The sequence below is a fragment of the Gadus macrocephalus genome, chromosome 15 (genome assembly GCF_031168955.1).
Source record: "Gadus macrocephalus chromosome 15, ASM3116895v1".
Lineage (NCBI taxonomy): Eukaryota > Metazoa > Chordata > Actinopteri > Gadiformes > Gadidae > Gadus > Gadus macrocephalus.
In genome coordinates this window covers 3,469,742-3,487,798 of record NC_082396.1, presented here as the reverse complement: position 1 = coordinate 3,487,798, position 18,057 = coordinate 3,469,742, and the positions used below count along the sequence as shown (strand labels likewise).

The 18,057-nt window shown below is 42.8% G+C and overlaps 1 protein-coding gene across 1 annotated transcript in view; it reads right to left on the bottom strand.

Annotated features, from left to right (window-relative positions):
• Nucleotides 1–18,057, bottom strand: part of nrxn1a (neurexin 1a) — a 175,429-nt gene that overhangs the window by 26,830 nt on the left and 130,542 nt on the right. Inside the window, exons 16-17 of the mRNA XM_060073818.1 lie at nt 14,083–14,254; nt 6,676–6,995 (exon numbers count right to left, since the gene is read on the bottom strand). Of these exons, the coding sequence (XP_059929801.1) occupies nt 6,676–6,995; nt 14,083–14,254 (492 nt within the window). The remainder of the gene's footprint in view (nt 1–6,675; nt 6,996–14,082; nt 14,255–18,057) is intronic.

Here is an 18,057-nt window from a genome sequence, read left to right as displayed (position 1 = left end):
AGCGCGTCGGAGGTTGAGGCATCTTTCCCCGCCTGCAGGTAAATCCCTGGGGATTGGACCCAAACAACCTGGCCGCGACACGTTTACAACAGCCTCAAGATGGTGTCCCGGTGTCACCTTAACAGGCTGTTAGTCGTGGCGGCGCTGAAAGGACCCGACCTAATCGCCTCTAAAACTGCCAGGAACGTGATATTAGCGACTCTGTCACTGGAATAGCAGAAAACGGAGCATCTTCTGCGCCGCTGTAATTTCGACAAACGGCACAAGAACCAGCTGGCTCGAAACCACTGTTTACAACCGCTCTGGGATTCAGCACTACTTCAGCAAATGGGCGCCCTGGACAGAAAGCAATTCGCCCCCCAAAAAAAAACGGCTGTTTCGAATTTCACGAAATATATAAAGCCCATGATGTCATTCATGTGGTCACCTCTGCCAAGGTGGAGGGCAGTGTGATGTGGCGTGGAGGGGTGTGTGTCCACCGCGTGGCCCATGAAGGGCACCTCTCATAGCGGCCCCAGATGAGGCCGAGATGATGGATTCGGTCGGTCGCTGGGAGTGAGTGGCCCCCCAGGCCCTCCTGCCGCAGGTCTGCGACGTTTCTTCCAGTGCCATCTGTCAGCACTAGGTGGGCATGGCCCGTGACCAGGCCCTGGCCCGCACACTCCCGGCCTGGGTCGCGGCCCAGCTATGGCAGCCCCCCACAACTCATCCCAGTGGGCAGGGACGGAGGCCATTAGGACACACGGTGCGTCAACACACAGACGTTCTCCCCCCCGTCTAACCTGCCCTCCGTGTCATCGGTTAATACAGGGTCGTTGCTGGCTTAATTCCGTGTTAGTGCCTGGGGCATGCGGGGGGAGGAAAACAGACTTTTGTGTTTTCGAGAGACGATGCATTGTGTAAAAGCTAGTCGGTAAAAGTTGGCTCTGAAAGTTGACGGCCACTACAACTGTTATTACTACACCTGCCACAGCACAGGAAGCTCCAATTATGTCCTGTATGCTGAGAGTTTCCCCGAGGCTTCTGATGTCTCGAGCCTCTGTCAGGTTAAACATGCGGGATGAGGCAAGGTTGATAAAACCCGAGATAACTCATGTCTATATGAGCGTCACCCCTGTTCATCTGTGAGTCCGCCGAGATTGGCTTTTCTTTGTGTGTTTCCGTAGCAACCCCTCCGTTTGCTATGAATGTGTCCGTCTTTGTTCTAATTGGTGAGCCACCAGAGTGGAGGAAATGATAAAAAAAAAAGTATGCCTGCTTTCCATCTCACAATTAGGTCTGGCCAGGGCTTGAAGAGTCCCGTTTCACTTGGTTAGGAATTTGACAAGAAACTCCCATTAGAACAAATCTAAATCGCAGATTAGCAAAAGGGAAAACAGATATAATGAAGCAATTCAGCAATTTATCATTTCGCCGTTTTCAACCAAGGCAAAGGGAATACAACATTCTGTATTACGGTAATCTTGTATAAAAAATAGATTGTAAGGTCTATATATAGAAAAGTAGAGCTTAACATGCCAGCACTGTCTCTAAATCCAAATACCTTCATTCAAATGAACAAACAATGCACTGCAAGGTAACGGCCAGTACAACCAGGGAAACATACACAAAGCTAGCTTATTTTTATTCATGTACCAAGATAAGTGAATTAATGATTCTGAATGATGGGTTTTACTTCAGAGAACTTGTTTTCTTCCTTCGAAGCAGCTAATGAAACTGCTGCTGTGAACAACTGTCAGTATATCATATGCAACAAAGATGAAACTGACACACAAACTTACTTGATCTTTTTTTTCTCCAGAAAGGAAATGCAGAACATAGTAGAGGATGTTTAATATCCATCCAACGTGAAACATGTTCCAGAATTGTTATTTTCATTCAGGGTCCCTGAATGAATCTCAACCTTATTATAGTCTTGGAATTTGTGAACCCGAGAGTGATTCTCTCAATGGGAAAATATTATGAAGAAGTTCAGCCTAATGCTTAATTGGATTTTTCCGCCACACTCTAACCTGACGTGCACCTCTTTTTTCCTGGGGGGCTCCTGCCCTTGTGTAAGTCAAAGGTGTGTAATCGTCCTGCTTCATACTATAGCCGATACTAACACTGGGCTGGAGGTTCTCTCTGTGGATGGAGCCTATGGCCGACGGCTGCCCCGCACCATAAGCACCGGGAGGATTTATATACGCTGTGTGAGCCGGCTGGGGTTTGATAATCAGCAGTGCAGGTGTGGATCGATCACTGTCTGGAGCTGGCGATGGCTTGCCCAGATCGCCGGTTCTTTTGTTCCAGGCACGCTAGCAGCTCCAGTGGAGACAATCACTCAAGCTTGGGTGGTTTTGATTAAGCATCATTTGGTATCATATTCAATCTCATTCTCCCAGCGTTTGAGAACTCCTACAGACGTAAAACGAGGGATATTAGCCGTTGTTCTGAGGTGTTCTTTCACCGACGTTTACGTTTGTTTTATTCCTCATTAAAATGGAATGACTGGATTATTGCGATCCCTTGCTATTGTGAACAATATTGGATAATATTTGTGTGATATTGGTAACGTTAGAATGATTTCATTATAGGGACTAACATCATTTCCATTATGGTTGAGGTGACATTAACGTATTGAAGTCGCAATTGGATATTGAGATGAACAAAAGCTGTGCAATCTATTGGATTACCTAAAATACTGTGATTCCAATGGTCGCTTTATTTGATTGAAATCAGGCATATCATCAAGGTGCCGTATTTCATTGGTATGATGCCTCATAGGAAACCTTTTCTGCTTCCCATCAAGTGTCATTGTTGCCTGCCACTACCAAAATAACTAACGATCCTGCCTCAACCCCACTCATTACCTGTTTCTGCTTTGTGTGGTAAGCGCCATGTATGTCACCTGTGGTCATTAGTCATTCTGATCACCCGAGTTCCATGTATTTTGGTTCCTTAGTTCCTGCCTCTTTGTTGTTCCCTTGATTGTTTTTGTCTGCTTGGTTTTCATGCAGCAAAGCTTCCTCTCGCCGGCCTACCCTGAGTCCCATCTCTGCCTGCGGGCTCACTTCCCCGCCTAAGCCCTGACAACAACGGGTATAATGTGCTTCTCTGACCTAAGCAGAAGTGCATTACGTCCTCGACTTGGGGCACAAAACTAAACCTAACGCAGGTGAGACAGGAGGGGTTTGGACTGGAAACAAATCAGTCTGGGAAAACGAGACGCACCCCATACTGTGTACAATTGGCCCATTGGTTGTGAAGGTAGAGGGAAGTGCATTAGGGTTTAATTGGATGAGACCAGCCACTGCTACAGGGAGCTGACACTTCATTAAGGCATGGCAGTCAGACCAATATAGCCAGTGATCACCCTGAATGAAAGCAGGGGATGCAAGCTTAACCGACAACAAAAGGGAAGACTGTGGACTCGAAAGGGCAGGACGCCTTAAGACTATCTCAGAGAAGTCTGGAACGAGGCAAGTGTTCGCTACCAATTCCGACACGTATTACCTAGCCTCGTGTTGCATCGAGAGCTGAATGTCATGACACTGAGGCAACCTAATCACTGCTTATTAACAATTTCGCTGATTAATATTTTTTCCCCTCTAGATGAGGGAAATGTGTTCTCTACGGATAATGTGCCTATCAGTGAGGGATGAGTGGTCACCGAGCGGTTTAAAAAGCATGACAATAGTATTAAACATTTGCCAAGGCCTTCTCAATGACCGCGGTTTTAACAAATTCATGCATGAGGATGCTTAAGAGGTGCCTGAGAACGAAGGCTCAGATGCCATTAAAATACAGCTCTCATTCGCTGCTACATAAACCATAAAGCAGGAATATTGCTGCGTACGACATTATTGGATGAAATTAATGCAAATAAAATAAATGCCAAAGGCTGAGGGGGAATTGCATCTTTGATCTCCCTGTTTTTCCTAAGGTAACGGGAGGGGTAACTTTGGGGGCACTAAAGGTTTTTCTATGCAGCCCTTGGGTAATGAGGGTAAATTAGAATTTGGTAATGAGGTAAACAGTCTCAACACAGCAGTACACAGTCTACCGCGCCGGTCTCGCTTCATGGAACACTTCTAAAGCACTGACTGGAGCCGGACTCTGAACTTTTTTTTCTGATACCATCCTAAGGGGCAAAACATCGGGGAGAAAGGCTTTCTCCTCTCAACTTTGTTCCCTTTGTTAAAAAGAAAGGGGAGAATTGGAAAGAATCTGGTTGTTTGACAGACAATAGTTATGTTTTCATGTTATAGTTGAAAACTACTAAATTTTCTCGTTTTTTACTCTATTTTTTAATGCAATAAATATCAGAGTGGACAATGTGATTGCCGATAGGTAATCATACTGACAGTGTTATTGTAAGATTATTTATTTTTGCACTGATAATATGTGCACTGCAGAAGGCACTTCTGTGTGTCACAACCACCCAGGATATATGTACAAATTATTTTTAAATCTTGGTCTTGGGCAACTTAATATTCATTTTAGACTTGACAGTCATGCAATAGTTTTCCTTGTACGCCTATGGATTTTAAAGAGTGGAACGGGTTCATTGTTTGGGATTGCTGTCATTTCACATCAAACAGAGCTAGCTAATTAAGTGAATTAGTATATATTAGTCTAGACCAGCAGAACACCAGAACCTACAGTAAGCTGTTCCTCCCACACTTTAGCTGCGGGTAAATGGTGGCATTGATTCGTCCCCATTTGACTTCCTCAAAATGTCTGTATTGCAGACTTTGAATCCATTCGGACTCTCGCAGAGAGTCTGTTCATTTACATTTGCTACTTTGGCCTAGGTCTAGTTTAGTTTTTGGACTTCATTGCTATCTAGCTAGAGCTAATAAATAAGCAAATTATTTTAGCAAATGATACAATGACTATTGAATTATCATTCTATTATATTGTGAAATAATGATACATGATGTTTTTTTTATTTTTTGTCTGCTACTGATCAAAGCCTCTTTATTTTAGTTTCTGCCGAGATCACAACACAACAGGGGATTTAATTACAGGGCGCTGGGTCATTTTTTTGCTTGCATTAGAGGCTCTGTTTACGGTTTAAGCGCCATGCTGAGTCTCAATGAGAACCATTGGATGGATCAATAAAGGTGATTGTGTCATTTCACAGTGCCTTTATATCATCTCGGCATTGCACGGATACCCGGAATGAGATGGGGGGGGGGGGGGGGGGGGGGGAAGGTGAGTATTAGACTGAGAGATAGTACAGTGAGACCCATAGTATTAAGAAATACAAACCAGACAAAAATCCCAATATAATAATAAAAGTAATACTATTACCAAGCTATGTGAATATGTGTTTCTTTGTCGTGTTACATGATAGGTTAGACACCACTGCACTATTAGGGCTAACACTTGCTTCTGCTTTTGCATCTTTTCATTAAAAATGAAATACAGCGTCACGTCAGTGTGTCATGTTTGTCAGCCGCTTAACATAACGTGTGCAATGGAGGGATAAATTCACAATTTGCATTCATTACTGCCTTCAATACATACCATGCCTCAATAAAACTGATGATGTTCGGATCGCATGAAATTATATTTTCTGGGTTTAAACATCATTCCATATCGCTCTTTAATACAATTGTTGCACTGTATCAGCCGATGAGTACAACTATAATAAAATCGCACATCATCAAGTCCAGATTCTCTATTTAGTGCTTATGACAACAAATTTAAACTATAAAAAATATCCTTCTTCTTGTAAACACTCTCTAGACAAATATTCAAACCAGGACTCTTCCAATCTAAGACCATGAATGCCGATTGCAAACCCATCAGTCGGGCAACACAAAGACCCATTTTGTAGAAAACAGGCCATTGTGGGGGAGTGTCCTGGTAGAATCTTTCTATTTTGATCCTATGAGGATGAGGAGAAAATGCCCCCCCGGGACTCAAAGACTCCTTCTTTCTCTTTTCCCACAATACCACTTGAAGGCCCTCTTGTGGTTCCAAGTACAAAGGAAGCTTAATAGAGACAGGGACATCTCTCTTTCTTACTGACCTGAATGAGTCAACGCCACTCCAAAAGGACAGCCTGCTTACAGACCGCCCCAAGTAGTCTGCTTTGCATTGCACTGTAACTAGCCAATAATACAGATTCTTATGACCTTATGATTATGAGGACCCATTTTGGTCAATGTGACTATTGGGAATAAATTGGTCAACTTTTTCATTAATGTATTACACATGGGTGTTTTGTTGGATGATTTGATGACTTGGGGTTTCATTGCTTACTTTGGTTACTGATTATTACGAACTAAAAAGGTTGGACAATTGTGATACAATTTAAATTGACAGGTTACCAAATATTTAATTGAAAAAAAAAAATGTAATGTTAACGTCAAATCCAATGCCAGTTGGTTATGTTTCCACATATTTGATTTGTGATAAAGATGCTCTCCTCACAAGGAAAAACAACAATACAAAACAACCATTTTCAAATGTTAAAATACATGGAAGATTTCAACCTTGTGTAACACACAGAAATGCGCACACACCTTCAGACACCTATGCACCACACACACACACACACACACACACACACACACACACACACACACACACACACACACACACACACACACACACACACACAATAACACAAGGCACTTTGCTGATCTAGTGTTCTCTTCAAATGTCAAGCGCTCTCCTTACCTGCTGAGGCTCCCGTGGAGTGGTCTGCTTGATGCGTCTGTTGGATGCGGTGGTCGTGGTGATCTCCATGATGGACGTGGATGTTTCCGAGCGGTTGGCCGTGGCGCTCGACTGGGGCGTGATCGATGAGGGAGAGTCCCCCACCAGCCGTACGCTGCCCTTGACCTTGATATTGGGGTCCCCTTCCACGGCCATGTTGAAGACCTTCAGCCCGTTGTAGTAGAGGCCCGAGAGCTGGCCCTGAAACGAGCTGCCCTGGTCACGGTCCCAGCCACCAATCTGAATGGTGGTTTGGCTGTTGAAGATTGTGAGCTGTCGCCCTGTGAGAAAATAATGTTACATACGTACAGGAACCTTGAAGGGTGGACCCAGCAGCTTTTATACATCTGGATGAAAATCTGAAAGACTGGTTATTTGCCCAACGGCTAATGGAAGCAAATAAATTACCCGTTGCTTGCAGCAAACCCCATGGTAATTTATCAAAGTTATAATGATGGGATGTTAATGAAAATCGGATTTGAAAATAAATAGGAGGAAAATAAATGACAATATTCTAAAACCAAAGTAGCTTTGCTAAAAGGGTATTCAAGTTAGAAGCAGAAATGAATGATCTACACAGGCTATTTAACTTCTGCTGAGGAATTATTACGATTTATGTTTTATTTTATTCTAAGGTAGGATCATCTTATTGTTTATCATAGTACATGCATCTGTACATGAAACTGAGAAATTAATTGTCCAATATGTAAAATATCCAGTAATACTACTTGTAAAAAATACTGTGGTAGCCATCACCAAGTCCATCTGTTATGTAGTTGGAGAAATAAACCCCCCAAAAACATAAAATAGCACATAAATAAAAACAAAAAAAAGAAAAGAAAATACAAACATGCATAAATGATAAATAAAAAAATATAATATTTTGATGGACCCTCTAGTTTGGCTACATCTTTATGAAATATCCAACTTTGTATAAAAAAAATATTCTTGAACTTGAAATCATTCATCCCTTTAGCAACAGCAACCAAATAATAAGTGTTTTATAACTTGAAATAACAAAATATATTTCATGATAGATATTTTGTTAAAAAGTGAAAGAAAAAATATATAACAAAAAAATGATTGGGCTCATTTCACACTTTGAGTAAAAATTAAATTATAAGTTAGTTATTGAACTGGCAAAAAGCATGCACTCAATTTATTTTATGACAGTTTTAATTTAGATAATGCCCTGAATATATTTACAAAATTTGTTAAAGGGACTCAAAAGTTTGTTGCCAATTCACATTATATTCTATTTATCAATGCTAGAAGTTTTTTATATCAAGTAAAGATCAAATTATGAGCACTAATATAACAACATACAAGTAAACTGTATGTTTTTCAAATAACCATAAAAGCAACTAGTGGATGTGAAAAATGTATCTTTTGAATTTATCATGTAACATTTAGATGTTTACTGAAAATAACTATCATTTTATAATTTATTTAACAACTTAGTAGTATTAAGTTAATACAAGTGGATTTAAATATATATTTACAGTCCCTTTAACCTTAAATTGACAGGAAAAACGGATTATAACAGCCGACTATGAAATAATACATTATTATGAAAATTATGAACTAGCACAAAACTAAATTTAACTTCTCAAATCATTTTATAAGTTATTTTAACTGAAAACTTATTTTATGGTTTATTATTTACAACTTTGTTGAGATCAAATTATTTTATTTAAAGTTTTAATCAATGTTTTACCTTTGTCGAGTAGCCATTCGTCAACTACTCGACCAAGTCGATATGGGATTCGCTGTCTAGCAATCGCCAGGCGTTCGTTATCATTGTTGCCTTTAAAGTTTAAAGAGACATTTCATTGGTTAAAATCTGTAAGGTCAAAGGTTAAATGTTCATATGTAATCTTGGAGGTAGACAACCGCACAGTTTTTTTAAGTTTCTATATTTAAATACAATGTTTTCTGAAACATTAGTGAAACAGTCTTTATGTTTTTTGTTATTTTAGCAAACAAATTATTTCTAAATTTATTGTAAACTAGCACGAACGGTTAATAGAACTATATTATAAACCAAACCAAATTTATACATTTCTATAAAGATCTCTTACCCAATTTCTCATCAATTTAACAGTTTATTTTTTAACTGGCTTTTAAACTAGTTAAAACAAATTTCAAATATAAAACATTTGAATTTAAGTTATATCAACATTTATGGTTTAAAGGAGAGACATTTCATTGAGAAAATACCAAAACCATGTAAAAAGAACACATTTCCTGGAAATAAAGAGCTGAATAAAATACAACCATAGACATACTGCACATTAAATTCACATTTGGTTATAGTCATACAAGCATCCAATAAGTGTTTGTCTATACAGAGTAAAACATAGATTAAAGAACTTTGACAAAAGCTATAGAGGTATATTCCACTGCATGTTGTTCACTGTAACACCACTGTAATGACCTCAGATAGGAAACTCGTTGGCCACAGCAGCTAAGATAGGAGTTCTGACAGTATGCACAGAGGAAACCTCCAAAGATGGGAAATAATGGCCCTTGCAAGGTGTACTTCGGTATTGATGAGGCCAAACACTTTATTAACCCTTTTCGGGAAGGCCAATAACCTCTCGAGAAAAGACTCTTTTGAGCACAGCGAGGCAGGCTCTGAGCACATCTCCCCTGGCATTGTCTTCAGAAATTGAATTCAGAGGCCTCCATTCTTCTGGTAGATTGACAATGTTCCTTCCACCCACTATAGTTATCCTCCTAATTCTGATATAAGATGTAGTGTCTTACTGTGATTTGGCAGAGGATGAGTGTTCATCAGAGCCGAGAGAGAGGAAGTGATAAAAGCGTCCAACAACAGTTTGGAAAGTGTTCTCACACAGTGTTGATTAAATCGCCGGATTTAGCGAAGAGGGGTTTAAAGACATAGACACAAAGTTTAAAGCACAAAGTATAAAGTTACGAGAGCTTCGATTGTGGCTAACCTCTCCATTGAATGTGCATAGGATTAGGGATCTCTTGTTGGAGGACAGTGGAAGCTCTCTACCTGAACATTGGTTTGTTAACAATGTCCTTAGTGCACAGGATATACAGCCCATGTCGGCATTGGTGCTGTTGGATTAGTCAACTAAAGCTTCAACAATAGTCAGCAATGTCTGTGTTTTTGTGCGGCTCATTTATTTCTGTTGCAACGCTATTCCCATCCTCCTGTCTTCGTTTTATTATCTACGACGACGGGATCTTTGCAATTAAATAACGCTGCATCGATTTGTACAGCCAAATGTAATCTTAACGTCTCAATCCCAGCCAGTGGGAGTGAAAAGAAAGACGGAGCGTAATAAAAAGAATAGGATTAGACAGGCAGACTCGCAGACACGTAAGAACACAACACGCACGCACACAAGCCGCGTGACGCGCCATTGTGCGTCTTTTTATTCTTGTATCTTTCCAGCATTAGATCTGCAAAGTGCTTCGGTTTATCCCTTCGCTCAGGTTGATTAAGCAGGGATATAATCAAGGTCTGGTTCTGTATCGATCCCCCACGGAGAGACTGCGCTGCATTAAACAATGCCCTCCCCTGGGTTCCCGGGCATCGGAGCCCATTCATCCTGGTGGCTGTTAGTGGCCACTGGGCCGGCTGCTGAGAGGTGATTGGGCCCGGCTCGGGACAGGCCTGGCTTATCTCGTCCGCCAGACAGCAACGATTCAGCAGAACAGTCCCACCGTCCTGACCCAGTTTGTCCTCACTCACTTGTTTTGTTGCTGTTGTTGTTGTTGTTGTTGGTGTTAATAAAATGATAAGATAGGGTAGGGGCTTTATCTCAGTACTGGCTTTGAGACATTCTAAAGATGATGAAAACAAACAACAACAAATATGCTAATATTTCCTCCAGTGTTTAGAGAGCCTGGGTAATTGGAAAAGAAGGGGGTAAGACAAATATATTTTGTACTATTCATTGTGAAGCCACAGCAGCATTTGTTCTTTTGTAAGCATGCTTACTGATGGTCGATTAGTTTCACAATAGGTTTAATAGGATAATGGATGAAATAGAGAGCAGAGCGGAATGGTACAATAGACTGCCCTGGACATAGATGGTTGTTCATTAGCAACACCGCGCTGGGATTCGGACCACCCCTTTCTTCCCTTTCTAACCCACACACAGACACAGACACATGTGTATTTTCGCGCCCATGCACTCACACACATACGCACACAGACAGACAGACAGACAGACAGACAGACAGACAGACAGACAGACAGACAGACAGACAGACAGACAGACTCGAACACACAGACTCGAACACACACACACACACACACACACACACACACACACACACACACACACACACACACACACACACACACACACACACACACACACACACCCGAGTCCGCAGGGCAACTTGCACAAGAGAGAAGAACGGGGCGACAGAGAGAGCGCAAAGGAAATAGAGATAGAAGCAAAGTAGAGCTGAGGGTAGCAGAAGAGTGAGGAAAAGGCCGGTGTAAGTGCAACACGCTCCGCTGATAACAGTTGCAGAATAAGGCCAGGGCCCTCACCATTATCTTTGTGCACCGAGCGCTCTCATTGGACGCTCAGATAGTGTACAGCACTGTACCCTAGGGGCCTTGCAGTGCCATTGTGACAGAATTACTTCCATGGCCGATACCCAGAAGAAGGGCAGAATTCCTCGTATTTTTTATATTTTTAGTAGCTGTCCGTTTTTTTGGTGGTGGCTCCACAGAACACGAACGGGAGAAAAATAATAGAGAACAACAGAGGGACACAGAGACTCTGTGGCTACGGTACACAGAGATCTCCACTCGACAACTCTTACCGAGATTCTAATAATTCTTCTGAGCAGCACTTAATGGCCTATAAGTATGCAGTGTGTGACTTTGTAATGAGATTACAAGGGCAGCAATATAAGCCTTAGTGGCATAATTATTCCCTTGGTTTTTGACACGGAGAGTCCCCTCCCCTATAATCTCCCCTCTGTCCCTCCCCTACTTAAGCCATCATTTCTGTCGGCAGCGTCTGGTCTTGTTATGATCACTGTTGTTTGCAGAGTGGCCTATGGGGTGGCCGGGCTCCTTGTATATGAACGCAGTGGGGGGATAGGTGGAGCCTAATCAAACGGCAGTCCAACGGAGAGAATAATGGCTTTGTGTGCTCAGGGTTAGACAGAAAGGGAGCAGTAATTGTGATCAGTGGTAATTAGTCTCCAACCAGCCTCATAAGATAGCCGGACTTGACATTTTGAAATGCGGCTGAATTGGTAGGGATAGCCATCTTTTCCTTGGCTAGAGTACATCTTATTTTAATCTGATTTGTAATTGTACATTTACCTAGTGTGCTGAATATTAATACTACCGGTTGGTACTGAGGCCAGGGTCTTGCGATAGTAATCTAAATTCAAGGCATGTTCATCTTACATGCACACTTTTCTCTGACGTTTTCAGCAAACCTTCTGAAAATGTTTGACCTGTATATTTTTGTATTAAATAAATTTTCAGTTGCAAGACTGAGCTTACATTAATTAAACAAATGAAAGCCCTTAATATTTCTTCCAGCACGTCCAAAGATAAAGACACTCCTGCACTCCTTTCACAGTATTAAAAAAAGTGGTTGGAAATTCGAAGAAGGCCAAGCTACTTATTGATCATTCAAGTTTCTCAAGGACGCACAAGTAGTTGAAATGTGTTGAGTCGAGAATAAATCAGCAGAAGTCATTTTTGGTACTCGCTCGGGGCACTTCTACTCGTCAACAAGGACGCCAGTATTTTTATCTCAATCATCTGCACACCTACTCGTACACGTCTTTCTATAGTTCAGGTTGTTTTCCCTTTGGATGGCGCAGAGAGCAAATGTTGGCTTAGCTGTCGGTTGGTTTTTAATTAGATGACACGGGTTGGGTAGAGACGTCAGGTGAATCTCATGCGTGTGAGCGACATGAGAACTTGGGTTGCACACCGTCTCACATCACGCTGTCTGAGACGTCTGAGCAGCTACATTCTGCCGTGTCCATGGCATGTCAAATACCATTAGGGTCAGTTGTTCCACCTGCGGCGAGGAGTGCGGATTAAGTCCAAGTCATAAAACCCTCTTTCATTTGGATGAATGCTCCGTACATACCGGAAAAGGTCACCAGGCAAAAATACAAAAGGGGTAGAGGGACAGGTTGAATTTGTCTTGATGCGGGTTTGTTTTGTGTACACACTCTGAATCAATTGAGGCTAAATTTTGTCAATTTCTCTGCTTGTAACGATGATTGGGAATGATTGCAATTGCCCGTGCAAGTTCACTCAGGAACTGCTGTTTAGATAGTCTTTGAACATCACAGACGTATTGAAATCCTTTGTAGCTTTTGTCAAAGGCTCGAAACAGTTGAACAAAAACACCGCAACAAATTACTTGAAAAGCATGACAGTTGAAGGAAAGGAATTGAATACCTGTATTGAATATTTTCTTCACCTCAAATGACAGCAATGTATTCAATTTCACTCAAGCAAGGGTACATTATCCATGTCTCATGAGCATGTTTTGATTTTGTTTTTGCCATTTCCCAAAACCGTCAACCTTCTGAACCTAAAACACCTGCCTCCATTGTCAGTTAATGTTGCATTAGCTCTATTTACATAAACCTCATATTCCATTAAATCCTACCGGTAATGGCAATAACAAATAATTATGTAAATGGGAGTGGTGAAAGATTGTGGCATCAAACTAATAGTTTTCAGATGCAGCCATTGTCTCTAATGAGTCTGTTTAAACAGATCATAAACCAACTTCTGAGTATGGTTAAATCAAATCACAACCATTATAGTCAAAATGATTATCTACCTAATACAAATAAGGGATTGAGCCATACTATAATAGCTTTAATAGGTTGAACTTAATGTGTTTATTTAAAAAAAATAATGAACATTACAATCACAGTCCAACTGGTTCCTGTGAGGATGAAGAGTTTACCAGAAATTGGTTCAGCTGAGGTAATCGGCAAAGTTAAAGAGACACCATTCCCTAAATCTGTTGTTTGGATGGCAAATTGATATCTATGCTTCACTTGTCTATCATCAATAGCTACATAACTGAAACAACAAATTCCCTGTACCCTGTAATATTAGGCATAAATAACAACAGAGGTGAAGGCGTTTCATTTGATCAACCTCAAATGGGATAACCAATAGATCAATAGGACATTGGATGTTGGGGGGAAGAAAATATTCAACAACTTTCTAACGCAGGTAAAAATCGATTTCACAAAGCCTATAAAGAAAATAACACAAGCTAAGGGAACACGAGCACCCATCAACCACCTGGTGTTGATGATCTCTGGTCTACAAAGAAGAGATTCATTGGGAGGAGAGGCTGGGTCACTCACCTGTAGGGTAGCGCTCAATCACGGGCAAGTCATCCACCTGCAGAGTGGCATTACCCCCACTCCGCGTGAACTTCACTATATGGTACTTCCCATCATTTACAAACTTTGCCTTCTCCTCAATGTTTATGTCTTCGGTCCCCACATTGAACACCACTGCGATGTTCCCCTTTTCCTGGAAACAGAGGAGAAAAACATGTCAGATCAAATCCTGAATAATTGGTTACAAATACATTGTTTCGGTGCACCCGACCCGAATGAAAGAAACACATTTGCCTCGACAGATTTCCAGCAAAAAATCTGCTCTTTTTTTGTTTTGGAATACATTTTTTCCTTCTTTGAATACAGTTCCACTGATAGAAACTGCAGGGGGTCCGGGCGGTTGGCCTCCAATCTACCAAATTACAACCAGTCTCAACATCACTTTGGGCCGGCATAAATAGCAGGATGAGGATTTGAATTTATCAGTGCAGGATAAATTCTGCAGTTCACATGAACTGCAGAGAAACCCTCCTAGAGCAGGGGGGGGGGGGGGGGGGGGGGGGGGGGGGGGGGGGCGGGCATCTCAGAGGAGGTTTGCAACCAGAGAAGCCTTTGCCTTCTCAGTGATATACACTACACCCATGTTACTGAACATAATCAGGTAGCCTGAAACCTTATGTTTAATCAGCTGGGGTCGCATACATCTCTCTCTCTCTCTCTCTCTCTCTCCTCTCTCTCTCTCTCTCTCTCTCTCTCTCTCTCTCTCTCTCTCCTCTCCTCTCTCTCTCTCTCTCTCTCTCTCTCTCTCTCCTCTCTCTCTCTCTCTCTCTCTCTCTCTCTCTCTCTCTCTCGTCTCTCTCTCTCTCTCTCTCTCCTGCTCGTTGTGTATGAGGAGCAGGGATAGGGAGCATCTGGTTGGAGGCTCCACCTAAAGGCGCAGCACTCTGCAATGCAATTATCCAGTCAGCACCGCCATGCTACATAACCATCACACTCCCTCTCTCTCTCTCTCCCTTTTGCACGCTGTATCTCTCACTTGCCCCCTCTCCTGCACCAACTTGCAAACTCACGCATTAACACACACATATACACCCCTAGATGCACTCCCACACACACACACACACACACACACACACACACACACACACACACACACACACACACACACACACACACACACACACACACACACCCCTCTTTAAGTGCAGAACAAGCATAGCGTTCTCCTCCAGAGCCAGAAGCAAAAGCGCAATTAAAAACATTTGTAAAGTGTCACGCCGTGTTACTAAATCCAGGACAACTGAATGCTCTGTAAATGCAATTTCAACGCAGATTACACCCTCTGATAAGGATCAAGCCACAGGACTCACAACACAGATATTCCATTCCAAAAGGGATAAACCCCAGAATAAAGCGCTAGGATATGTGCCACAGTGACTACTAACCATGCAGCACTGTCTTCCTTCTGGGTGTGTGTGACAAACTCAAACCAATGTGCGAGGGTGAAGTGTGGGTGCTTGGCAGTGTGTGAGTGAGAGTGTGCCGAGCCCTGTATCAGTGGTAATCTACTTCAGGAGGGAAGTCGCCCATATTGAGGAGTTTGAGTCACATCCACAGCATCACCTTAAAGCTGCCCGCCAGCCAGTGGTTCACATAGTGCACCTCCAGCTGAAGACCTCCCACCACAGCAGAGAGACGTCGAGCCTCCTCAAGACTCCTGGGTCTTTTTGTAAATGGATGGCCCGGTGAGGTGGGTTGAAAGGGAGAGGGACTGACCACTACAAGGCCGCGACGAGTTGTGCCGACTACATGGGAGGCATACTAGCAGGATTGGCCGAGGAGCTGTGTGATACTCGTGTAGAGAGTGATAGTTTTAATCGAAAATAACATCGTTCGTCTTCCTTAAGAGTTAGGAGCGCTTATGTTAGGAACATTTTCGTAGTGCATCAAACACATTGTCGCGATGAGAGGGCCTCATGACACCCTGCCAAATACATCCGAACATACTTTAAGCAGTGCTTTGTGGATTTCTTTATAAGAAGTCCATTAGAGTATTCCTCAAGTGAGAATAGAATATATTATTTAAGTATGAAAGGGAATTTTCTTTCAAGGACTATTAGTCACTGAAACACATTAATGCAATGCTTTATAGCACTTTTGCTCTTGGAAAAAAAAAGCAGCTGAGACTAACCCAATTAAATTCCTGCTTTTAATAGCCTCCTTCAATTGACTTTTAATGTTCCCTACGGTCTCATTAATAAATTCACGGATTTAGTCACAAATTGCAAACTTATTCGAAATGTCTGCTTTAGACATCCGAGATAGGAGGTGGTAGTTGATGGGCCGACGACGAGAATACCAAAACAAAACATGTTGTTTTGAGTCGTACGGGGGTTGGGGGGTGGGGGGCGGGGTGTCACGAGGTTAAACACTTGACACGCATTTACACGACGAACCTCTGGGACCCGATAAACCGCAAGCATCATGGCGTCTGCCTGTCTGAGATTGGGAACGGCAATTGGTTTGGAGCATAAATCTCATTATCTTAAAATATAATCCAGTATTTTGCACGAGACCCCAACCCCCCCCCCCCCCCCCCTAAACTTCCTTAGGACGCACTTAGACGCGTCGTTGGCCCCAGCAGCGGCGGGCAGAGTCTAATCCTGAAGCCTGTAATAAGGAGCGGGCTTATGTCAGTGGGTGATTGATAGCTGCTTATGTAAACCAAGCGAACCACGCCCGGGCCCCCAGCCCCAACGCCCGCTCACCCCGTAGACACCGCCGCCGCCGCCGCTTTCTGGGCTGTGCCCCCTTTGGGACACGACGGCGTGCCCCGGACCCGCAACCCCAAAGAACTCAGCCCTGCCTGACACTCGGCACGCCGCCTTGATTAATTGCTCTTCAAACAGAAATAGAGTTTAATTAACTGATGAAGTTGATCCGCAATTCTCCTCCATAATGTTTTTTCCCCCCCCCCCTTCGTCTCCTTCTCATTTTCTATGCTTCCTTGCCCCTGGAAGGTTAAGATCCTGCAGTGGAAAAATACACGGGGCATTAAGGCGGTTTTTTACAGAGTTTGCACTCGATATAGAAACACAGAGCTACTTAGCTTAATGGATTTCCACAACTTAACACACAGAATTCCACACTAAGAGAAAATGCGACCTAAAAAGATGCCTCTCCCCCGGAGTCGGATCTTCCGAGCGCTGGGCTTGTTTACGAGTCACTCACGTCGACAATAATCGTGCACCCGTCACATTTCATATCTCGGCGACTCCGCAGACCGCAGAGCGGCTGCGAGTTTTCCACCCCGGGCTCACGTGTCAGCGCCGGGGTCTGTGGGCAGGTGGCAGAACACCTGCGTCATGGCTTCTCGTCTGTCTGTGTGTGTGTGTGTGTGCGTGTGCGTGCATGTGTGTGTGCGTGTGTGTGGGAGCTTGATGACTCAAGGAGCCTAAATGGTGACGACTACCCCTTCTCTTCTGCCGTCCTTATCTTTTAATTACCCCTGACAGTTTTCTGCTGCCTTCTTTTTGGCTTTTTAAGGCAACGCTTGTTAATGAAATTTACAGCAGCTACGGAGTAATTAGGCGAGAGAAAACTGCTCAACGGTGTCATATTTCTGTACCGTACAGCCTGCGACTTACATATGCTACGTTCTGTTCATGCAGATTTGAAATAGGGGCTACCGCCCCTTTTTTCTTACACTGCTTGCATTGGGTTCACATCCTCGCCATCAAAGCACACAGACGCACAGACGCTCCCCGCAGAAATGCACGGGAACAACAAGAGAGTAGCATCATTGACACATCATTATGCTTTCGTACGCAAACAAACACACCCGAGAGGGTGGTTCCCGCTCACTAAAACACTTAACTCTGCGCAAATGTTGCACCGAGGAACGGGACTAAAGTTAAAAGCCATAGTGAGCCGTAAACTACAGTCTGAAAATGTAAGAGACAACGAGATATCTTCTGTTAGCCTTCTGAAACCAAT